At 39.6% G+C, this 25,390-nt stretch overlaps 1 protein-coding gene across 1 annotated transcript in view; it reads left to right on the top strand.

The window, feature by feature from the left end:
* The window catches only part of LOC124167231 (protein SMG5), a 329,111-nt gene that overhangs the window by 19,794 nt on the left and 283,927 nt on the right, over nt 1–25,390 (top strand). Inside the window, exon 11 of the mRNA XM_046545102.1 lies at nt 551–709. Coding sequence (XP_046401058.1) covers nt 551–709 — 159 coding nt within the window. The remainder of the gene's footprint in view (nt 1–550; nt 710–25,390) is intronic.

Raw genomic sequence — 25,390 nt, 5'->3', positions numbered from 1 at the left:
AACCGAATTCATCCACCTCATTCAGTTTTTGCTTCCCTATTTTAATGTTAGTCTTGGCTACTTTTCTTCTGCTGCAAACTAATATCTTTGTTTTCTTTGTGTTTATTTTCAGTTGATATTTACCCAATACCTTACCAAAATTAACCAGAATATTTTTCAAATCCTTCTCTGTTTCTGCTATATTTCTGTGTACTCTTAATAAAATCTTTTGGGCTGCATTACTTTGCCATTGTTGACCACCTGCGTTTCCTAAATAATTCTGCTATGTTAAGGTGAAGGGCTGGAAAATTTTTATTCATAAAATTATATGTTTGCAATTGCAGCAAATTTTTAAAATATTGAAGACTATTTTTTCGGAAGGCATTAGGTTAGTCTTTGCCATCATAGATTGATGATGAAAGCCTGCGTAATGTTTAGTCCACTGAACAGTCAAGTCTCCATATTGCAATGTAATGCAGAAGATTTATTTGTTCTGTTGTAGTTTTAAGTATCATTAGATGTTGCTTATTTTATTATGTGGTACAATAATAGCTTTTAACTCAATTTTCAGGCTGTTATCCGTGCTCACAAGTTGGTAAACTTTGCTCATTATTTGTCAACAATCAAGGATGCAGCAGTATCATATGATGTGGAACGAAGGAAATTTTCAATTGAACTCTCTGTACCTGAAACTGAAGAGAACAAAGCTGTGGAATCGGGTGAAACACAGGTAAGGAGATATGATGGCATACGTGTATTTATTTGTGCACCTCTTGCATGCTGTCGTTTTTGCAGGCATCTCAGGAGTTCATAGCCCTCATCAGTAGATTGCCGATAGCTTTTCTCATTCTTATTGCAGTTGACGATGATTCCATTTACTGGCAGTGACAATAATTCAACAGTTTATCCAAAAAATGATTACATATTCATTCCATTTCATTCCTTGACAAAGTCATCCTTCCAATGTCATGTTTGTGTTATTTGGATTTATATAATGGCATTTAATATAAATTCTGAAATTACGAATCTAATGGCATAATAAAAACAACTTCTCTTGTGCAGTATTCTCAATGTAGTATGTTTACAAAGCATTTGCACCATTATCTAAAACCCTTTCTTGTGAAGGCCATTTATTTATGGTGCAAAATTTTCACCCATGAAATGAAGGCCATCTAAAAACAGCATACATTTTTCTGGACAAGCATAATGTATGCCATTTTAAGATGGCACTGTAGTCAGGCAGGAAAAAAGGTCCTCAGTGTCATTAAGGACCCCTTTCTGTGTCTTTTTGGGCCCTTCTTAGGCTTTTGGGCAGAGATTGTCAACTTTTGTGTGCAGTTTCGTGGAAAATGCTAAAATTAAAAAATAGTAATCTTACTACTTTTCTTTGAGCTCTTGAGCCACTTTGTGATGACCTGATGCAGATTGGGAAACAGGATAGGGGTGGAGGAAAGAAAGTAGAATCAGGAGAGAGGGAACACCCAAGTTTTCATATTTCTGGTAGTGAGACGAACCAGGAGCAGTGTGGAGGTGATGGCAGCAGTACAACTCTCAATGGGACACACCCAGAATAAGCCAAAAGCCCTCTTGAGCCCTCAAATATACAGTGGCTGGCTGATTTGATTCTTCCATGCCATTCTGCATTAACCACTGACTACATCGATTGAAATCCAAGCCAAGGCATAGGCACACTCTCAGGCTGATCCCTGTAGGGAAGTCCCTACTCCCACTTCTCTGAGGGATCACTGAGGATCCTGTGTTTTTCCTCAGATTGAGCCCTTGTACATGTGTTGAGCCCTCGTCTGGCTCAACACATGTGAAAAAACTCTGTATTTCACTATTCTTGAGTAAAGAAATGGGCTATAGATTTAAGAGCATCAAGGTTTGATGGAGCTGAAATTGCCCCAATGAAAGTTTGTGCGTGGTTACTGGAAGAACAATTGTTTTATTTTTTAAATTTTATTCCCAAACCTCCGAATACAGCTCTCATTGGCCATTTTAAATCCAAGATGTTCCAAGAAGAATTCAACAAATTCAACGATGAAACATACACGAACAACCATGCCCTGGATAAGTGAAACTTACCCAGGAGGGACTCGAACCCTTGACCTCATGTTTGGCAGGCGAGGACTTTACCCCGCCGCCACCGAGGCCGGCAAATTGTTGAAAAATAGCAGCAAAGAAGTTGCAGATCTTTAATGTCTGAATAGTAGTGTATCTCATTGGCGCAGTGAGGGAGGGTTTTGGAGGATAAAACCTCCCTAGAGCTCAGAGAAATTTTTAAGTTAAATCCATTGTACTTAATTGGATTTATATTATTCATAGAAGAGTGTAAGGATTTATAAAGTAAGCCTCAGAAAGTCTTAAAACTCACCATTTTTTAATTTAATTTTTTCAAAATTATCTCAATAACTCCTGAAGACAACATAATGTGGCCTTTACATCGGAAGTTTAAACAATCAGCTGCTGATGATCACACACACTCATGTCCTGGAAGGGAAACCCATCCAGGCGGGACTCGAACCTACGACCTTTGGTATGGTAGGCAAGGACTTATCCCCGATGCCACCGAGGCCGACTACCGATTTTGAACCATTTATCTTAATTTTTTTCAGGGGGAGTGCCCCTGTATCTCCCACTTACCCTGGCAGGTATTCCATACCCCCCAGATTCCCCAGTATTAGTTACCCCTAAAACTCCCCCGGCCTTAATTCCTAGCTGCACCCCTGGTGTAGCTGGCCTAAGAGGGAATTAGCTTTTGATTCAGCTTTTTGGATGTGCTCTGAGAAATTAAGCTTATTATCAGTTAATACTCGTAGATCCTTCATTGACGATTGGTGGTTTAGGTGTGTTGAATTTATGGTTTAACTCGCTTTGTGCTAACCCCTCAGATACCCTCTCAGTGGCCTTTTCTGGTTACTCTGCCGATTCTTATAATTTTGTTGAATACAATGATGCAACTCTATATCTACTTTCATTACTACCCACAATGCCACCACTGTATCGCCCTTCGTTGAGAAAATAATTCTCAAAATGCACGATTGCATGATTTGGCCAAAATTAAGTTCTCCGATCAGTTTGAAAATTGGCTTCTCGACTTATCTCCTGGTCTAGATTCGAAACATGGCATTTTTGAAAAATCATTTGTTTGACCCCCAAATAGTAGAAGTATAGAGGTGATTGGTACCTACCACTGCAGTAGGTAGAAAATTTAGTGTTTCGACAATTGTTCATTGGGTTACAGACGATTTTGGAGGGGATCGATTCTATGACGTTTTGTCATCTCTCTTCTCGTTCACCCCAAACATTTGAATGAATCAGTCAGAGGTTGGAAGTGGGCAATATAGTATAGTGATGGATATTAGAATGACTTTATTATAGGTGAACAGACATGGTATTACTAATTTATTCTTTTAGGTTTAGATTCCAAGTATAGCACCATTAATCCTGTTCTAGTTACCCTCGGAATTTTTTAGTAGCTTTTACATGTGGAATAACGACTTTCAGGTTTTTACTTCCGGGTTTCCCTTCCTCCCCTACCTCCATCTATCCCTCTTTGTCTATTCTCTTTCTCTCCCTTTGTTCACATCCCCCTTCCCTTGCCTTGCTTAGCTCGTTGCGGAAGGGTAAACAAGGGTCAGCAGCCCAACACAACATACACACGCACGGCTCTCGGCCACCCGGGCGCTTTTAATGAACCCCTTCTCCCGTCGTGTTTGCTAATGTGTTTACCTTTGATTCGGAGAGCAGTTCAAACAGCCCACCCTCCGCGCTAGGCACGGGCCGGGGGAAATGGAAGCTGTAATGCCTCGTTTCCATTCCTGACATTCTTGCCGCGGTCAAGTTTTTCTCCTCGAAAACCATCCGCTTGCGGAATGAATCCGCGCGGAGATTTTGTGGACAGTCATTCGGAAAATCATTCTTTTCATTTATTCTGCAATATATTTCGTGTACATGATGATTAAAGTTAAATGCATCGTTAGCTATTCATCATCATCAAAGGTCAACAATCCTAGGATTGGTTTGACGCAGCTCTCCACTCAATTCCTCGATCTGTCTATCTTTTCGTTCCTACGTATTTCTTCTCTTTCACATCCTTCTTCACCTGTTCCATATAGTGATGAGCGATGTATCGCTAACTGTGATTGAATCACCGTTACTGAAAAGTAGCAGTCACTGTCGGTGATTCAATATTCGAAATCACTGTGATTGGATCACTGGATTCGGTGAAGATAGCACAGGCTGCTACCAAGTGATATGCGAAAAATCGCTACCTGTGATTGAAGAGAAGTAGCCGATCACTGCCGGTCACTTAATCACCGAATACTCGAAATTACTGCGACCGTGAATACGGAATAGCTTCGGCAGCTACCAACGGTAAAATAAGGATGTCATATTCATCTTTTATGATGAATTAGACATTCTGTACGAAATATGCAGCTAACGGTTTGAATCATGATGGTTTGATTATAAAATATATTTAAAAAAATGCCGATGGGATTTTAATGATTACCCCTTATCAATTTCTTTACCCTATCAAATTTACTTAATTATCGTAGTATAAACGCAGAATCAGAACTATTCCCTTAAAAAAATATTTTGCCTAATTTTACAATTTCCTATAAGTTTATTCGTTCCTTTTGAGGATAGCTCATTCCTTGGAATTGGACAAAGTAGCAGGAATAGCGGCGCCACAAATCACCGCTGACTTTTAAGAGTGATTCACCTCGGTGATCGCAATCACAGTTAAGAATCACCGTTACTGATGAGTAGCAGTCATAGGTATCGAAGTTATTGGAAAATCAGTTCCACTCATTACTAATTCCAGACACGTGGTATATCTCGTATTTTGTTCGAGGTCTTGCTTTTCCATTCTGGCCATCCACTTGTCCCTCGACTATTGTCATCATCAGGCCGTCATACCTTAAGATGTTGCGCATGAGGTTGTTCCATCTTCTTATCAAGGTTTTCATGAGGCTTCTCTTCTCTCCTACCCTTCTTAGGACTTCCTCATTACTAACTCGGTCGATCCATTTGATCCTCATCATTCTTCTGTGGCATCGCATTTCAATGGCCTCTACCCTTTATTTCTCCGCTGCTGTCATTGCCCATACCTCACTTCCGTAGGAAAGCATAGTACAGGTGGTTATTGGCAGACGTTATGAAATGTAGTTATATCGAAAAATAGTGTTAGAGGATAGGTGCCACTGGGCCAGTTGCAATACTCAGCAGCAGGGGCGGATCCAGGATTTCTTTCTGGGAGGGGCACGAGCAAGGCCGTGTCCAGAATTTTGTTCTGGGGGGGGGGGGGGTACAAGGATACCTCGTGATGCAAAACGAACGCAATGATAGTGGGACTTGATTAAAATCTTCCATATTTTTAAAGTTCTGGGGGGGCACGTGCCCCCGTGTCCCCCGCTAGATCCGCCTATGCTCAGCAGATGTATCGGGTATAGTTACAGCAATTGAAAAAAAAAATCGGGGAGGGGTTAACAAGCCCTCGAAGCCCCCCCATACTACCTGACTTGTATGCTTGGCTTGTGTGCCTGGCTTACGTGCTGTGCGGCCTAATGCCGTGGAAACGCTTTCCCTTTGCGACCGAGGATTTTTATGCGGTGCGACGCTCTTAGTTATTCGCTTTTCCTTTTACATGCGTATTGACATGCCTCTCGTCACCCGATACCTCACATACGAGTCACGAGTGGGAAATAAATCTAGGGTGTCTCGGAGCCTTCCGTGGCGTTAAGAATTCGTGGATCTCTCCATTTTTCGGGTTTTCGCCGCGTTTCGTTGTCAGAAGTGACGGCAGTTTCGCCAGGATTCCACCAGGCGTCTTCAGGTCGAAGTGATGTTTTCGGTGTTTTTGCCGCGTAGATATATATAGCCCGCGGGGAAGGAGATTTTCATATTATTTTTTAATGTTTTTGTGAAAGGTGAAAAAAGGAATTTATTTTGTCCCTAAGTTATACATGTTCTTGTATATTGTAAGTTATTGTCACATATAGGTTTCATAAGGATTATCTTTCAGAAAATTTTGTATACTTTCTTTTGTTTTCTGGCCTGCCTTGAATTTAATTTTTTCAAGGATGGTAGCTTCAACGCTTTTTTTTACCATTGAAGCTACCGAAAGCTCCTCTTTATTTTGTGTTGTTAAAAAAAGTGTACATTTAAGTTGGAGTAATAAATTCATTCATTCAATGGAGAATCCACGAAAATCCACGAATAAATCTAGGGTCTTAGCCCTGTCGAGGTTAATTTGCTGACGTCACGAACTCATGCCGAGCGGGTCGCCGCATCTCAGCTCACTCCTCGGCTTTATGCATGGACCGCGCGTGGTTCATTTTTGTTTGGACTACAGTGAGCGATTTCATCTCTCAATGCATGGTTCTATCCGATCGAGAAATTCGTATTCCTACGATTTTTCTTACAGTAGGTTTTATCTGGTGCAACGGTTAATGCATTTGCCTGGCAATCAAAAGGTTAAAGGTTCGAGTCCTGGAAAAGTTGATTTTTTCCTTATTTTTAAAATGCTGTTTACAAGTTGACTTATGCGTCTTCGATTGTTTTATGCTTTTCTGTATCACATTTTCTATGGGGAAGTTTTTGGTAGCCTTCTAGGCCTCACTTTTATAAAATAAAAGTATAAAAAATAGTATTATAATGAATAAAAAATTAATTTAAAATTCACATTTATATCCAGGATAAAAAGAATGTAACAAAAAAGATTGTTAAACAAAATTTGTCCAACTGTATAAATTGCACAACATGCTGTGATAAATACTGGGAAAATTCAGAAACATGCATTAAAGAATACATAAGTTAGGAAGCTACACTGCCTGTCAACTAACTTATTTCCAAGTCCTAACGCTGCTGTTATAGTCTCTTATCAGTCGCGGAAAAAAACACATTCTAAAGCTATCTGTTATACAGTCAATCTCTGTTATTTTAATGACCTGAATTACCATAGTATGTGGGTGTTCGTAATATATGGCTCTAAGAGGTCAGTAAAACTAACGAAAATACCATAATGGCTCCTTATGTACCTGGCTGCTCTTCTCTGTACACACTCTCTCTCTCTGTTTATTAGCGTATTACATGAGGATCCCAAAAAATGGCAACATATTCCAAATTACGTCCAACGAGGGGGAGGTAGGTAATATCTCTCACTTTGTCGTCGCATTTTCCTCGTATTCTTTTAACAAATCCCAATGTACGATCAGCGTTACAAAATCAATGGATTCGTGCGACAAGGCCTGGAGATTGTAGGTCTTGTGGAACGTCGGGGGTTAGTGGAGAGGGCGAAGTTCATTCCAGTTAGGTGTGGTGGCGATTAGGGAGTGGGAATGGGTGCTGGAGAACGGGGGTGTGTTGGCGGTCCGAGTCAGGGAGCGAAGCCGGCTTATCCGGTGAAAATGTTTGGGCTGAAGTGTATAGACCCGGGCTTGAGTGTTACTGGCCGACATTGGTTTAAATAGTTAGCGTTGAATCTTCGTGGGGGAAACTGTCTTCTGCACGGTTGACCCAGGAAGCATGTTTCTAGGTGTTCAGTAGATTTGTGGTCAACAGGTTGTTTGCGGTTATTGATGGTAAAATGCCGCTCGAAATCGATTTTTCGAGCAAACTAGTTTTAATGGAGGAAATGAGAAGTTCGGCTTTTCAACAAAAATAAAAATTTGAAATAAATTATCGATTAATCGAAAAAAATCGATAGCTCTTTTTTATAAAACACAGAGTATGCAAAAACATGTTAATCATTCATTCTAAAAACACTCAAATCACACATTTGAAGCACAGGCATGTAAGCAGAAAAAATATCTGAAGTAGATTTTATCTCCGTTCAATTGTATTAGGCTCAACTGTGTGGAAGTTAAAACGCGAAAAAGAAAAGGAGACTTCGTTGATTTCCACTTATTTATTTCGTCCGTGCGACATGTTTCGAACCATAATGACCTCTCGAATGTATGATAATAATTTCGAAATGATAATGACCTCTATGAAATAAATCAGTGGAAATCAATGAAATCTCCTTTTCTTTTTCTAGATTTTTTCTGCTTACGTCCTTACATCCAATTTGTAGTAAAAGTTTACAAATTCTCGCCCATTAAAAAATTGGAATACCGCTTGAGACCATTCGCTTTCACTAAAATTTTTAAGATAGATTAACTGAATGAAGTGCTTTATTGGTGATAGAGGGCGTGCCTTTCCAATTTTATCGGCCAGACAGAAAAAGTCTTTCACATTGGACGGATGACTTTATCACAGGCCGTTAGTGATACTAAAATTTGTTATAAAAACGATACAACTAGTTATTTGAGTGAAAGTTTAAAAAAAATTATTTGTTTTAACGAGAGCCTAGACGTATATTAACTCGCCAAATAGGTGTGGCTCGAGGGTCAAGATCTTAAACTCTTACTTGACTTTACCATTAAACTATACATTAGCAAAGCATATCATAGTAATCGTATTTATGTTTAATATGCGCCTTTAATTCGTGTAACTTACATTAGGGCTGATCGTTTGTCAATTTGACTAGTCGAGGCTATCGTAATCTAAAATTTTGTGAAAAATGCCACGTCAATATCTGAATTTCTTCTTTTAGTTTTCACTCATGAAATGCACGCAGTCTAAAACCATTTACATACCTTGATAACGAAATCACTGCTGTACTTTCACGAGCCTTATGAAAAATTCCATTTCTGTGAAATCTCCACGTCTCTGTTGGCATTCGTATTTATTGGGAACTCTCAATTTTGTGTATCGAGTAAATAAGGCGAATTAGATTTAAGTACGGGACGTAATGTTTACCGTGTCGTGAATCGTTGCCGACTCTTGATGCAATGAGGTCGCACTTTCGCTTTTGAGATTTCAGATTGTGATTTCCGATTAATTTTCCAGTTTTCCGTTGCTCGAAGCGGGATAAGCAAACGAGATAAATAACTGCAAATAAGCGGAGCGCAAACACTCGAGTTTTTGATTAAACTAATCCGATTCATGCTGTTTTCAACGTTATCAATGGCTTTGGAAGCAGTGGTGATCACCTTGCATCTTTTTCGCTGTCCAGGCTCCATGGGCCATGTAGCGCAAATTACGCTGTTGCTTGTTTAGAATAGTCATAGTGGTATGATTATCAGCAGACTTTAAGTAGAAATCTAGGTCAGACACGAAGGCATTGTTGTTATTACCTATGGAAACGAAAAGGCTCACTTCGTGATTTAACTCAAAGCATTTATTTACGTCCGGTTACGAAGGTTTTCCTCATCTTCATCGACCAGAAGATAAGGGGAACCTCGTTTGATCGGCATAAATAAATTGAATTACGTGAATTGAAAAAGTTAAATTATTCATTTTCAATCAGTTACGTTACGTCAGTTCATTTCAATCAATTTCATCAAGTTACGCCAAAAACCATTAGTGATTTTAGTTTTAATGATGGATCGATTTCAAAATTTTAGCGATTCCGGCTCTGACATTTTGATTCCGATTCTACCAATACTAATTCCGTCGATTTTGATGTTATTCCAAGAAAAAATATCGCTTTGTTCCAGGTAACGGGACAGCCACGTAAAAAATTATAACGCTGTGAAAGAATCAGTACTAAAGCATCACTCATATCATCACTCGATACAAAGAAACTCAAATACAGCGCGTTGCTTCTGATGGATATCGAGTGCATTCTCCATATTATAGAGCTGATGCTACCACGCCACGTATTGTATTGCGTTCAAATAAATTTTAATGGAAGCGGGAAGGATGTGTATATGCGCTCAATAAAATCGAATTTGCCTAGAATAACAATTGTGGTGTCAGGAAATTTTTGTGCATTAGATTTGGAGTGCTCCTCGTATAATTGCTTAGTTTCGGAACCGAACTTCTGTATCTTTGACGTCACTGCGGGACTACGGCATGGAAGAAACGGTCGTTACGCTGATTCGAATCTGTTTTGTTTTTTACAATACCGTGGGGCGAAAATTCGAATGTGTGTTTGGTCGTATGTAAATTTGATTTTTGAAGTAGTACTGGAACGGGAATCGATTTTTCACCTTGGTATATACTAATTTTCGATTCCGATTATTGGCATCGAATCGATCAATCGAGGAATCGAATCGACCCATCACTAGATTTTATTTACAGTTAGTTGTTATCGGATATGGAATGCCGAAGAATTTAGCCGCTCACCACTGTAGTGGGGTTCTAATATGATGCTCTCCATGTCGCTGTGAAGGATACATATTCTCAATTGCTGGATATTAATTGGTACTAGAGTGACTGAGATCATTTTAAATGTATTATAATTATTGTTACTGTTGATGGAGTTGGGGAAAGAAGCGTTTTTCCATGTGTTCGCGTGGGTGGTTTCCTAGGGATCATCCGATGAGGTTTAATCCGGAACCTAAGTGGGTTTTGAGGGGATGTCGGTCGGGAAAGGGATTTACGGAGTGCAGAGTTGTTGGGGAGTAACACGTAACAGAGGGATAAAGGCTCCCACACACCTAAGCGGCCGCGGTGGCGGACTAGGCCGCGCGGTAGATACGCCCGCTGCGCGGGCACCGCTGTGCACACACCTAAGCGGCCACGACTATGGAAATGTTGCACTTATACCGAGAGCGAAAAACCGACGAACTCCGACCATTGAAGCGGTAGATATTTATCCAGCAAGTCTCATGTACAATGGAGGTGAATAATAGTTCTGATATTGAAGAGGAAGCAATACTACCAGCCACGTTAATCGAAGAATAGCGAAGGCACAGGTAATTGCTTTTTGATTCTTACAAGCTTCGGTCATACTTTAATGAGCAGTTTACAAAATTGCGATATCTATTATAAAAAGCGTCGGATATGGTTTCATGAAATAAACCATTCTCGAGAGGAGGAAGGAGAATTTCACTCCCTCTACAAGAAGCTGAGGGAGCATGATGAGCGATTTTATTTATATTTTAGAATGGATTTAGAATGCTTTGACCAGCTTCTGCATGCTGTGAGGCACGATATCACGAAGGACTTCACTACTGTCGGCGTCAAAATGATATGCCGCTGTACTTAGCAAATTTATATCTGGACTTCAGTGCATGCCATAATAATGAATAATATGTCACTTTAAAGAAAATTTTATTCTCAATTCTAATTTATTTTTTATTTTATGAAAAATTAAAAATGTAGACACGCGAGTGCAATAAATGACTCACCATAAAATGAGCCGTTTTGTCAACTTCATGGACTTTGTAACTCAACCTAGGGAAAACTACTACGTCTAAAACATTCATCTTCCACAATATGTTGCAAACATAAATATAGATTAATAAAGTGGCCTTTGCGAAGTTTTAAAACGCATATTTTGTAGTAATAAAATATGCTTTTATAGTAAATAGGGAAAATGTTTAAACATTATCTAGTCCTACAGTTTATCCAGAATAAAAAATAAAATTGATAGAAACACGTCTGACTTATTCCCAACTTTTCTATGATCCGAAAATACATGATTTTTATGTAGTTTAGATTATGTAATGGCATTTAAACAATACGCCGGAGCGAGCGAAAGCTGCGTTGCCACGTCTTGCTCGCTAAACTTTACTTCCTGGTAACCAGCACAGGCCTGGCGCGGCCCCGTTTGGCAACATGACATTAATAGAAGTTATTGAAATACACAAATATAAATATTGTTATAGATTGTGGATCATAGAAAAATTTCAAATAAATTAAGAAGTGTTTCTATCAATTTTTTTTTTCTTTCGGGGTAAACTGTAGGACTAGATAGTATTTAAACATTTTCGTTATTTTGCTACAAAATATGCTTTTTAAAAATACGCAAAAGCCATTTTATTAATATACATTAATGGTTGCAACTTTTTGTAGAAGATGAATGTTGTTGACGTAGTAGTTTTCCCTACGTTGAGTTACAAAGTTCATGAAGTTGACAGAACGGCTAATTATATGGTGTGCGGAGTCATTTATTGCACTGACGCGTCTACATTTTTGAATTTTTCATAACACTTAAAATAAATAAGAATTGAGAATAAAATTTCCTGTAAAATGACGTAATATATATAATTATGGCATGCACTGAAGTCAAGATATAAATTTGCAAAGTACCTCGGCACATCATTTTGACGCCAACAGTAAGTACCGAAGACCTATAGGACCAACAGAGCGTCTAGCAGTTGCACTAAGGTATGCTATCGAAAAAATAGTGGAAGAATTAAAATATCAGTCTATTTATGTACTTTACTCGTTAGCTACGCTAAATAAAATAATGTTATTGAAATCGTGCACAAAATTATGGCTTTTGAAAGCATTATTTTCTTCTGATGGATTATTTGTACATACCAATACAGATATAATTTATATACCAATATTTTGAGCGTAATAACAAGCAAACTTTTACTTGGTTAAAGTATTAGGCTAACATTTACTTTTGTCAAAAATACCTTTCAAAATTCCATCACTTTGTTAGATTGGTGGAACTGGGGAATTGGTTCCTAAATGAATTACTGTAAACAAATACCGGAATATTTAACTTTAAAGAATTTTATTCGTTTAAATGGTTAATCGTTTAATGAGCAATACATTTACGATTTGCAGTAACTTCCTAGACCTAATGCGCTTGTATTTGCGGACTTACGTTTTAATAAGAGAAAACCGAGATATGGATACATTTTATGGCTCATTATTTTTAAACATTAGCCTCAATATAAACCTCTTCTGGTTTATGAATTTTTTCGTAAATAAAGGTACCTACATAGTAAATAAATACGTAGGTACTCCATGGTTCCAATGGTCTATACAAAAGCGTTGTATTTTTACGGCTAATTGGCCTCTGATGTTTCAATCCTATATTTTTTCTATATATTGAGCATATTTGAGCATTTGCTTCGTACACATTGTTAATTTCAGGTAACTAAGATATTGAAATGGCTCAGGCTCGCGAGCGATTTCCAAAAGACAAAAAAGACTTCAATTGGAAAGTAATGCATGCGTTCTTTGATATTTTATAAACCGAAAATTGAATTATTTCAATTATGAATCACCATCGGAGAAGGTACCAGGACAACCAATTTTTAGCGCTACAATGGGTCGAAATACACTAAAAATTTTCCTCAGGTAATTGTCTTCTGATGATTACTAAAAAACTCATAAGCAAAGGCTAAGTCATGCAAATGTTAACAGACACATATTTAGACCGTTTCGTGTTTGCGTAGCCCTATTTCGTTAAGGCAATCCATTGGAAAACTGAAACTTTGTAGGCGTGAGCAAAACGCGGCCTGCGGCCAAACTCGACAGGTCGCGTTCGGCCGCCACCGCGGCGGCCAACCGCTGCACAGGCCGCGGCCGCGCCCGCCAGGCCGCTCTGGTGTGTGTGAACGCATTGAACGCTACATTGATAGTTGGCCGCGTACCGCGGCCGCCACCGCGGCCGCTCAGGTGTGTGGGAGCCTTAATGCGGCGGCTGCGAGCGTATCCTACCTGGCTTGCGGCGAGGCCACGAGAGAGGGTGGGAGGAGAGGGGGGCGGTGTCTTCGGGGGGTTGTTTGGTTAGAGACGGGCTTGGAGAAGGTAGATACACCCTCGCCGCGGGTGCGTGTGCCCCGATTGCGTGGATGCCGAGGGCTTTCTCTCTCCAGAGGTTTCAGGGTCTCGAGGTGAGAGGGTTTCAGGATGAATTGGGGTTTAGTGAGCTCAGCGGGAAACGTTCTCTGTTTCATCTGATTTTGTTCTCTCCCGGCTTATGATACAGGTGAAATCTCCTCGAGGTTTCCATCGGGTGAGTTGTTTGTGGGTCGATTCATTCAATGATCGATTATGACGTCACCAACTCATGAAACAAGGGCGCTAGTTTTCGCATCCCTCTGATTTAAAATTTTGTGATAATGGTTGAATGAGTTACAATTTGCCTTCGTAATCTACTTAATCTACGTTATCCCTTCTGTCAACGGAGATGACTTACACACCCGGCACTCAGGAGTGAAACCGTGTAAGCACGCTCTGGGTACTCGTTTCCTCTTAGGGTTAGTGTGCTCGGCAGGAAACGTTCTCTGTTCAAATGATTTTTGTACTTTCCCGGCTTATGATACTGGTGAAATATTCTCGGGGTCTTCACTGGGTGAGTTGCTTGTAGGCCGATTCATTCAATGTGCGATTCTTTCTGAAAGAGTGAATGAATCGGACCTAATATGACGCCACCAACTCATGAAACAATGGCGCTAGTTTTCGCATCCCTCTGTGTTAAACTTTGTGATAATGGTTGAATGAGTTTGTCTTCGTAATCTACCGTTCCCTTCTGTCTACGGAGATGACTTACAGACCCGACCCTCAGGAGTGAAACCCTGATAGCCCGTCCTTAGTACTCGTTTCCGCTTAGTGTTAGTGAGCCCAGCGGATGACGTTCTCTGTTTATACGATTTTGTTCTTTCCCGGGGTATGATACTGGTGAAATCTTCTGGGGTTTTCCACCGGGTTATTTGCTTGTAGACCGACGTTTCGATGGCTGTCTCTGCCATCTTCCTTACGGCATGACAATCCATAAATGGTGGCCTTATTATATAGTGGTTCTGTTTCGCGCCATAAGTTGTCTGATTACTTTTTATTGCAGTAAAATTTTCTCGGGTCTCGCACCGGGTCAGGCCCTTCAAGTCTCATTCCAACCTTAAGGTTTCCAATCGTATTAACTGAGATTGGATTCCTGAATCCCTAATGATGATGAGCGAGTTGCTCATCCAATGATATCCAATGCTTGGATTCCTGAATCCCTGATGTTGATGGAAGAGTTACTCATCGAAACGTTGGAAGGAGACATGGAGGACCTGACCCGTTGCGACACCCGAGAAAACTTTACTGCAATAGGGCAGTTTCCTTCATCAAAGAAAACGAAAGGCATTGATTGCGATTCGTTACCCACCATTAGTGTATTCATAATATACAATTTATTTGGTTTTAGAAATACCGGTTTAGACGAATGGCAATGGTCAATATTATCCTCATTTGAAAAAGGCCAGATTGGCGCCCATGCGATGCCACTCCACATGACGTCACAGGGACCTAGTTTCTATGCGAGTGGATAGGAGTTTTACATCGTCTGAGATTACCAATGCATGCATGAGACACAGGGCTCAGGGAAACATATCTTAATAATCACCTATTAAAACTGCCTAAGGTCGGATAGTTTCCTTCGTTTGATAGGGTATTAATAATCCTTATTTAAGCCAAGCGCTACCAGCTAGCAGGGTACTCTGCTACCTGCTAGCATCCTGCGTCGTATCAGCTATCAAAGCCTCGCCCCAAGGTCACCTCACTTTGCGGCAGCGGGAACCAGAACGACGTCACACGGACTTTTCCCAGCATTCATACTTAGCCGTCGCGTTTTCGCGCGCTTGAAAATTTTTCACTTTTCATTTAATCGCGAAAAATAGATATCGTTACTTAAAAATCTAAAATCGTGAAATACGTACTCCAGGAGTAATAATCTTTCGATTTAGGCAATAAAAAATAATAGGAAACCACCCTATTGTTCGCCGGGAAAAAACGACAATTATATCCTTCTCATTGGCTCGCGCTAATTTTCTGTATTTCTTCCGTCGGCCTACAAGAAACTCACCCGGTGAAAAACCCGATAAGATTTCACAGTTTTCTGTTTCTTTCATTTATGTATGGTATTTGGAGGAGGCGGCCGAGCGCGAAGGTCATTTTCACCATCGGGAGAGGTATTTAAAAAAAGGTTGGAGAAAAACCTAGTGTCGGCATTAGCCTGCTGTCATCGATAGGCCTCAAGGGGACCACGGATTAACGTCCCGTCAGACGGACCAAGTGTTTCGCTTAAAGTATCCTCCAGGCACCACTCAAGTAGGGAGTGAGTAATCTGCGAATATTCTCTGCCACCATCGGGAATTGAACCCGGGCCCACGTGGGTGTGAATCCAACACTCTAGTCACAACACCCCCTTCATTCAGTCATGAATTCACCCTTCCTAAAAATTACCTTACGAAGAATAGGTGGTGCACCATATTTTTACTGTCGATTTTGAAATTTAAATCATAAAGAGGCCCAATTTTTTCGTTTATCAAGCTGTCGCGTACTTCTCGAGCTTTTCGCGGACAAAATTGATATGATAGCAACACTGACAATTTCGAAGGTGAGTTGATGACGTCACGCACGCCCACCGAACCAATCACTGCTTCTTAGCTGTTCATCTCTATCTCGTAGCGGTCTCGCGTGGGTTGATGCTGTTTACAATCTTCTGAACTTTCCTTCAATGTGCAATTATTTCTAAAAGAGAAAATGAATCAGACCTATTACGATGTCACCAACTCATGAATATTGGGCGTTAGCTTTCACATCCTTTTGTTTTAAACTTTTATGACAATTTCTGATTGAGGAAGAATTTTTGTTCGTAACCCACCTATCCCTTCTGTCCACCGAAATCTTTTATTTGAATTGCTATATAGAATTCATCGCGTGAGGGACTAATCTGCCAGCCATGATTACCTAAGTGGTTTAGTACCTGATAGGAATACCGGGACATGAACGGTGGAATCCCGTTTAAGGCAAATCATATTCTCTCTTTGGAATTTCCGCCTCTTGTGTTTCTGAAAGCTCTCTAGAAACATCTCGTGTGACAGTAGGCATTGAAGTAGTTAAAATTTTTATGATGTGATTCGTGCTCATGTTGTTGAACACACTTCTTGTCAACTTCTGCACCCACGTTTCCTTGTCGAAACTTGTGGTTAATAGACCCCACTGCGCTAATTTAACCGTTACACCAGAAGGAATTGACTTGATCAGATTGCATCAACGCACGCTCGCATTTTCCCCCCTCCGCGGTCCGGCTCGTTTTGCGAGCGCTAATTACGGATGTTAATTGAGCTGTCGTCATCGACTTCGTGACGATGATTTTTTAGTTTTTCCATCCGCCGCTCGAGGGCGCGCGGAAATGGTCGCCTGTCAATCGTCTGCTTTCTCTTTCCATCCCTCTCCCTCATCCGCATTATATTTTATGGAATTGCGGCTTATCAGCCATTCCTCTGCGCATTGTCGGAGTAAATGAAATTAAGAGCCTCTCGCGTTGCGAATTAACCCTGCCATGGCGCTGTTCACGTATACGTGTTCGCACGAGAGTTTTATTTTTTCTGCTCGTCTAAAGGTTTCGGTGATGAAGGCCCTATTTGCTTCACAGCGCGTGATTTCGCAGTGGTATTGGCACGGGTTGAAAGAAGGGAAATGTGCTTGCGATGATTTCGCAATTATGCGTGGTTGTCGCATGGAATAAGATCTTCTCACCGGTTTGTAATACTTTCTTGAAGTCATTGGTTTAGTGTATGAAATGCGGTAAGATCTGGTAGAAGTTCTTAATTATTATTTTTGTGAAACATTGCGATATTACATTTAACTAATCATTGATTTAGGATATATCGTGCATGAGCTATATTTACTGTAATGGCTGCAGAGCAGTAAGGTATTTGTCTCCAAAATAACTTACTGCGTTTCGTATGAAATAACTGTGGGGCTGAAATTTTTAATTTATAACTTAAATTTCTCTTTTATTTAATGCATGAGCGTCATAAATGTAACCACTATTTTCGTACCTTGTGCATAAATTTAATTATAATATACATTTTTTAGCGTTCGAGGTCCTTTTCCGGCTAATTTTCATGAGTTAGACAGTCGTTGCTATATTATCTGGGAAGACTCCATAAATCTGGAGAAGTAGATGTTGAAACCTATTCGAACATAATAAATTATGACTTAAGGTGAAAAACGGAATGAATACCAATATTTTGAATTCCTATTAACTTTTTAAAGATAAAAGAACAATATCTAGATCAGCAATACCTTGCAGAATCAGACCATATCTCTATAATCAACCCGCTTCGAAAATCCGAAAAATATACCGTAAAATTTTATCAAACTTTTTTACGCTCAGGTTCGGACCAAGCTGCGACTACTATGAAGAAGTATTGGTTATATTGTCGTGTACCCTCATTTCTGTACTTTCTGTGTTGATTACTGCTTAATTGTTATCTTGAACTCCCCCAGCATTTATCAGATAGATTCTGTAAGGTATTTCTGATCCAGATATTATTCCTTTTTCTTCCAAAAGTTAATTGGTATTCAACATCTTGGTATTCATTCCGTTGTTAAACTCAAGTCATAATTTATTACGTTCGAACAGGCTTCAATATCTATCCTACTTCTCTAGATTTATGGCGTTTTTTCTACTATTACGACGATTACTAGTTCAGCTTCTTCTTGTAATAGTCCCTCAGCTTAAATTTTTAAACCTTCTTTCCTCCCCGAAACTCCAATCATTCAATGACATGAAGTATAGCGGCTTTACTCTTTTCATGTAGCGCCGCCCGGGGAGCAGTTGAATGAAAACGGTTGAGTGTCGCAAAGCGCACATTCCGAGTCTGCAAACGTCTCTAGGAGTTAGCGCTCTTTGATCAGGAGGGAACATTTTGCCGAATGGAATGCTAGAGTTAGTCTTCGTCGAGTTCATAAAAGGAATATGGCATCGGAATGGCTTTATAGTCGGGATATCCGTGGCAAAGGGAGAGGATTAGATGCGCGCCAAAGATATGAGTTCTCTACCGTCGTATCTTTCAATTCGCCGTGCCTCTCCTTTTCCGGTAGGAGTGGATTGTGGGAAATCGTGTCTATGGTCTGTGCAGCCCCCGGTCCCATTAAACGTGCTATTAAGCCCTTCGCGTCTTCATCTCCGGCTTGATTCATCTTTTCCTCGTGAAACGCGGAGCGGCAAATGTTGCCGACTATAATGGTCCTCCCATTTGTCCCGAGAGCAGCTCTTGGTAGTGGTTTGGTAGTGTCTACACGCCTATGTCGTTTAGCTTTTGCCGCATTTATTTGGTTTTCGAGGGAAATAGTTCCGTGAAAGAGGCATGAATAAGTGGCCAGAGTGAGATTTTATTGCAAATCATTATTTTCGATGTGCCGTAATCCGACTGCCTTGAAATTTAGAAAGTAAACTCGTAGAAATCAAAATACTTTTCATAAACCTCGTACAATTATTGAGAAGTCGAGATTCGTGACCTTTGTGGTACCTTTCGTAAATATTGATTTAATTAGATATCTCCTCGTAAGTTACGCTGTGTAAATCTGCAAGAATAAAAAATCCTTCTAACAATTTTACCCGCCGAACAAATTATGTGGACGGACATAAAAAAAACTTCTTGAGTGCTCGATTTTCTTGGAACTGTTGTTGTTTGACCTGACATGTACTGAAGTAGGACTTGAATACATGACGCGTTCGATTATCGAAAATCGATTATTAATCTAATTCAATTATATAAATTGAAAATGGAAGTTGAAGTTACCTTTTACTAATCCTTTTTACCGTTGTGATAAACTTCTATAAGTAGAGATTCTACTGTTAAGAAATAATTTATGGCTTCTATTTTGACTTAAAATTAGATATTCTCATTCTAATTTATTTCATTGTGTTTTTGAGGTGGAGAACTCGAACTCAAGTTGAGTTTGAGTTCGTATTTGAAAACTAACCACTTCAACTGACGAGAGGTAGAGTGATTGTGGTGACGTTGAGAGGTAAAATTTACAAAGTAATGCATTTACTGAAATTCCTATCATTCTTAATCTCTGACATTTGCCTTACTTGACTGCCATTTTCTTTGAAGCCCATATTCCCTCGCGTTTCCATCCTTGGACTGGAAGGGTCTAACACCTTGCACCATTCAACCTTGGTAAAATTGCCACGAGAACCTGGATGGCGTAGTGGTCTGCGCAGTGGCTCGGATAGCTATTGCTGTGTTCCATTCCCATTCCAGGAGGATTTTTCTCATGGCATTTAATGTGAATTTCACCGCCGTTAACGCAGCAGGTTTTAAATATAACACAGTAGCCTAATTTGAGTACTGTATCGCACGTGAAAGTATTTTATGACAGATATGTCAAAAACTCGAGGCGACGGCGGCGCACATCTTGAAACTTGGTGACTCAATTTGAGTTGGAACTTCACTTATCAGCTGAGGAGTCTAGTCTGTGTATTTAGGAATTGAATGAGGTCTCATAATACCAACGTGGCAACCGAGTCGAGTTTTGGCCGTTTTACACGGGGCACGGAATTGCGCAGGTTAGAACTGCATTAATTTCTAAAATGGCGTAGAATTACGCGAATTCATGAACGAAATTAGAACAGGGGCTATTATCATCTCACTTCCAAGAATTCTCGCATGTGTTCTAGCAATTCACCGTTGCATACGACAAGGGCGTACCCAGGATCATAACTAGGGAGGGGCAAGCCATGGTCCAGGAGGGAGGGGCAAGCCAAGTTGTGACATTTTTAGCATGGAAAAGGTGAATGAAACCAAAATTTTAAGAAAATTATGACAGCGCTTTATTATTTATGAGATTATTTCCTTGAAAAAAGTTTTATTTATTTTTACATATCTTATACTAATTCATATAATTTTTCGTGGGTTTAAAGAAAAGTTATGGTATACTTTTGTTTCAATTCAGTGCTGATTTTGCTTAAAGACTTTTGCGATTTTTGCTTCAAGGAGGGGCAGATGCCCCCCTCCCCCCTGCCCCTCGCTGGGTACGCCCATGGCACACGACGCAATTTAGACTGCGCCTTCGTACGCCCGCGGATGGTGCACGAGCACGCGGATGGTGCAAGTGCGTGCCTCGTGTAAAACGGCCTTTTGAGTCAGGATCAAGACTTGAGTAACGTTTTGGATTACGGGCCTCAAACTCAATATCGATCTCTACGGACGGAAAGAGAGAGGATTATAATATTTTTCCAGAAAATATTTTAAAATCGTGTTTTCAATTATGGTACCCGTGACCGCGTGGGAGGGTGCGCTCAGAAAGGCGCAGGGTCTCCAACCTCATTAACGAGCACGCGGATTTTCCCTCGAGAGTTATGGGGGATTTAATCCTTGCCGATGTGTGTTGCCGAAAGGAACCACAAGGTGACGCCACGGAGCGTGGGTTGAAAAGGTTACGCTCGGCGTTCCTTGGTGAAGAAGTGAAAGGGTCGCATGGCCTAGAAGCCCTTTTCAACTTTGGAAGTGTTTAGGATGGTGGCAATGGCTTGGTGGGGGCTCTTAAAATGCCAATACGTGGTAGCACTGAGCGAAGAGACTGCGTCGAAGGATATCCTACCAATAAAACAAAGCTAATGATAAATTAAGATATCGTAATGTCCGTAATTTATTACCAGAGTACTGAACGTGTTTCAATTGTTTTGCAATAATCCCCAGGTGCTAATGGAAACTAGAAAACAATCAAATTTCAATTTCAATAGATATATAGAGGGAAAGGGCAGTTGAAATAGGGGTGTGTGTGTTTTGGAGGAGCCACAGAAACTAAGTTGAGTTATTACATCCTACAAACAACCAAAATCTCCGGTTGAGTCATGTCATAAGGTAAAAGGTAAGGAAGTGGGTTTACATTAGCAGGGGATTACGCCGAAAGTAAGGGAGTGACAAATAAACTCATTTTCGTTCAGCAAGTCAATTTTTTTCCGTTTCTTTTTTCACAATTTCCCAATGTTCGCCTGCATCTAATCTTTGTTCCTTTTTTTTGGAATCCTCCCCACTAATTTTGAGAAAAAAATATATATCTGTTGGAATTGGATTTTTTTAGTTTCTATTAGTACCTGTGGATTATTGTATAACAATTGAAACACGTGTAGTAATAGGTTAATAAATGTGGACAATATTATATCTTCGTTTATCATTATTATTAATTAAATTCCACGACATCTATCCTAAGAAAGTTGACTTTAATCAATAAACGAGTCATTAAAAAAAAAGGGATCTAATTGGAGGGCTGAGAAAAATATTGGTCTAAGTCTATTTTTATTGATTTTGAGATACCCCTGGCAAAAGACTCGGAAATAGTGTATCTACCTTGAAATGAAACACTATGGTTTAAGATTTGGGACTACCAGGTAGCAGCACATATTGGTAACCCTCAGCACAGTTCCAACTTCTTTACGAATCATGGTGAAGGGAGTCTGACTTGCACCATCGTGTATGTAGACAGCTGACACTGATTACTGAATGACAACTTTGCATAATGAAACCTTATGGTGAAGAACTGTTTAACCTGTTGATGGATAGCGATGAATATAAGGATTATAATCCTGAGAACTATGACAGATGCTAAATTTGTTGGGGGCTCAGGGTTTTCGGTGACCGCGAAAACCGAGAGAATCGGGTATTATGCGTGAATATTTAGTCCCTGTAATTATACATGGATTATTCATAATTTTTTTTACTCCAACCTGGAATTTCAAAATCATTTATTTAAAATTCATTTCACATAAAGGTTTGCCAGTTCAGCTCTTATTTTTTTGAGGAGGAGTCAATGAGAGGAGTGAGGCATTCATAAATTAAGTGTAAAATTTCTCTTGCCAAGTATTAAAATTTGGAACGAAAAATAATGCATTAATATAATATTATTTAAAATAATTTTAAAAATGTTGATGATGGCTGTTTTAAAGTTCTTATATATTGCAATAATCACGTAAGATCAACCTAAAATTTTGTAAGATATCCCTGGAAAACCTGTAATTATGCATGAATTCTTCTGTTTTGATTGGCTGGACGCCCTGGAGTACGTGGCAATCAGAAATAAAGAACCTGCGTGTAAGGATATCCCACCTATAAACAAAGCAGTGATAAAAAATGGGATATATTCATTCAATTATATATTTGCGATTATTTTTATGTCTACTTTTCCTCTTGTCGTGGTTGCACACAATTTTTATTAAATTAGTTGTAATTTGCGTTTGTTGGCCATGGAAAATTAAGGAAGGAACTACTTGGGAATCAGAAAATTGTACAAGCTCTTAAATTATATTTTCCCCCCTAAGTTCTTGTGGATGAAAGTCTTGTTAGGACATTTAAGCTTCTCCAGATATCGCATACCTACGACTGATTATACGTTGTGGTTTTGATATAAAATAATTTCGTGATATCTTCCCCGTCGAATGATACTCATATCTTCAAATTAGTTTTTTTTACTTAGGGCGGGGTCCCTTTTTATTTTCCATCCCATTTCGTGTATACGTCATAGTCGTGGATAGTAGTAGCAAGAGAAGCCTCCTAAAAACCTTGAGCAGAAGACAGGACAACTTAATTGGCCACATTCTGAGGCATAATGGCCTGATGAAGACAATCGTTGAAAGACAGGTGGGAGGTAAGGAGGGCAAAGGACGGCCCCGAATGAGTTACATAGGACAGGTTAGAAAGGATGTAAAAGAGAAGAAATACATCGCTATGAAAAGGCTAGCGGATAGGAGAGAGGAATGCAGAGCTATGTCAAACCATTCTTAGGACTGTTGACTAATGATGATGATGATGAAGTAGTAGTCGTGGATAATGTCCAAATTCTTCTCTACATTGCAGCAAGGGCTGTGATTTCAGTGCGTTACCAAAAGGTTTTTAGGGGACGAATTGGTGGAAAAATGAAAAAAATAGCATGGATAGTGAAATAAACTTTCATATTTTCCCGTCCTCTCAGCGGGGAAGGGTCATAATTTCATTACCTCGCTATGAATTTCTCCTCTCTCTCGTCAAGCTCTACGCTTTTTTCCTCAGTTAATTGCTTTCTCATTCATCTTTTTTTTTTAAATCGTGACGAATCTCTCCATTCTCATGTAGTATTTAGTTATCATTGTCGTCCGCCGTGACCATCCCCTCTGCCCACAGTTCAATTTTCATGCAACCAATATTTTATTCGCTCAGACTTCAGCATATTATTCCTCGCGTCCCAAAATGGTTCCACCGAACTCCGGGGATATCTTTCTCGATATCTTCTCCCACGTCTGTCTGTTCTGTATCCATATCGTCTGTAATATGTATTGCAGCAATAATAAACGCACGCTATTTTATCAATGACTTACGGAAAGTAATACAGTGGATTTCCTTCCATCCGAACATGTTTAATCCGAGCAGCCGCTTCATCCGAACAGATTCGAGTCGAAATTTTTTCGCAATCTAACGAGAGATAACAAGAGGAACAATTATTGTAGTTATGGAAAAATCGATTTCGATCTAAGTCGAAAATCGAGTTTTAAATGCCTAAGATCGAGGAAATCGAGATCGAGCCTTGATAATCGGGTTTCGATTTAAGCTCTATTTTTCAACTTCGATCTTGGCCATTTAGTTCCATGTTGGCTGCGTCACTACCGGAATATGACAATGCCATCCGTCCCAAGTGAAAGACTTTTCTCCAAGGCTGGTAAATTTTGAAATATTTCCCTGGTTCATCAAGAAAACATCGTATCGCAAGTTGATATATCTTAGAAATTCTAGAGAAGCCAAGTTGTTCCAAGCGGTGATCGTATAACTTAAATGTTTCTGCATTTGTAAATTTTTAATATTAACTATTCACGCATATAATCTCAGTAGATTTTGAGGAATTTTTTCCATATCTTTAATGTGTATTTTGAGTTTTTCGAATGCATAATAAATATGCTTTTGTACGAACTATTTTTAATTAATAACAGTCGATTTTTTCGATTAATCGGTCTTTTGGTTCAAATTTCGATTTTCGTTGAAAAGACGCGCTTTTAATTGAAAATAGCAATCGATTGTTCGAAAAATCGATTTTGAACATTTTTTCATCACTAAACGACTGCCGAATGTGCTAAGCCACCTATGTATCAGCAGTGTGGTGCGTCCAAGAAAGGGTAGGGCGGGTACATCCTTGTTCAGTTACGCATTTCTATGCTCTGCGTACGCTTGTAATATTTACTTTCGTTTCTGTTTTTTTGCTATTATTTCGGCGAAGCGGAAAAACCAAGTTATCCAAACAGGGTTCAGTCCCAATTAGTTTTGATCAGCGGGAATCCAGTGTATTAGCACCGGGTGGACAAATAAAGTACCGTAATTAAAGTATTGGAATGGACAATACAGTATTATTAGTATTTTCTTGTATTTCGTTGGAGATGTATGTCATGACGATAAGTTGTACCAGATGCTCATACCTTCTTTTAACATCTTTTAAGTAATCAATCAAAACATCATATCCATTTTCATTTCTAGTTCTTGGTTGATTCGGAAACAATATTCATGGATAAATAATTTTTCCTTGTCTCATATGACGAATATTAAATGAATCTAAAAATAATTTAAAGTAATCCTTTAGCTCTCATAAGGCGGGGCTCAGTGGCTGCGAGGCATTTCCTCGCCTGCTAATCCTTTAGGTCGCGGGCTCGAATCTCGTCAGGGGGCCATTCACCACACAGGGCTTGGCTGTACGTGAATCTCCAACTAGTGAAATGTGTGTTAAACATGATCACATCAGATATTACGCGCTGTCGGCTCTCGAGCCTTAATTTCGAGTCGTGATTTGAATGAGGATTGTGTATGATCTTATTTTTATAATATCGAGCCACTTTTCCACATGGTGTCTGGTTTCGTGTGTGTTTGATCGT

This window comes from Ischnura elegans, chromosome 10 (assembly GCF_921293095.1).
Source record: "Ischnura elegans chromosome 10, ioIscEleg1.1, whole genome shotgun sequence".
Classification (NCBI taxonomy): Eukaryota; Metazoa; Arthropoda; class Insecta; order Odonata; family Coenagrionidae; genus Ischnura; species Ischnura elegans.
This window is presented reverse-complemented; position numbering and strand designations above follow the sequence as displayed.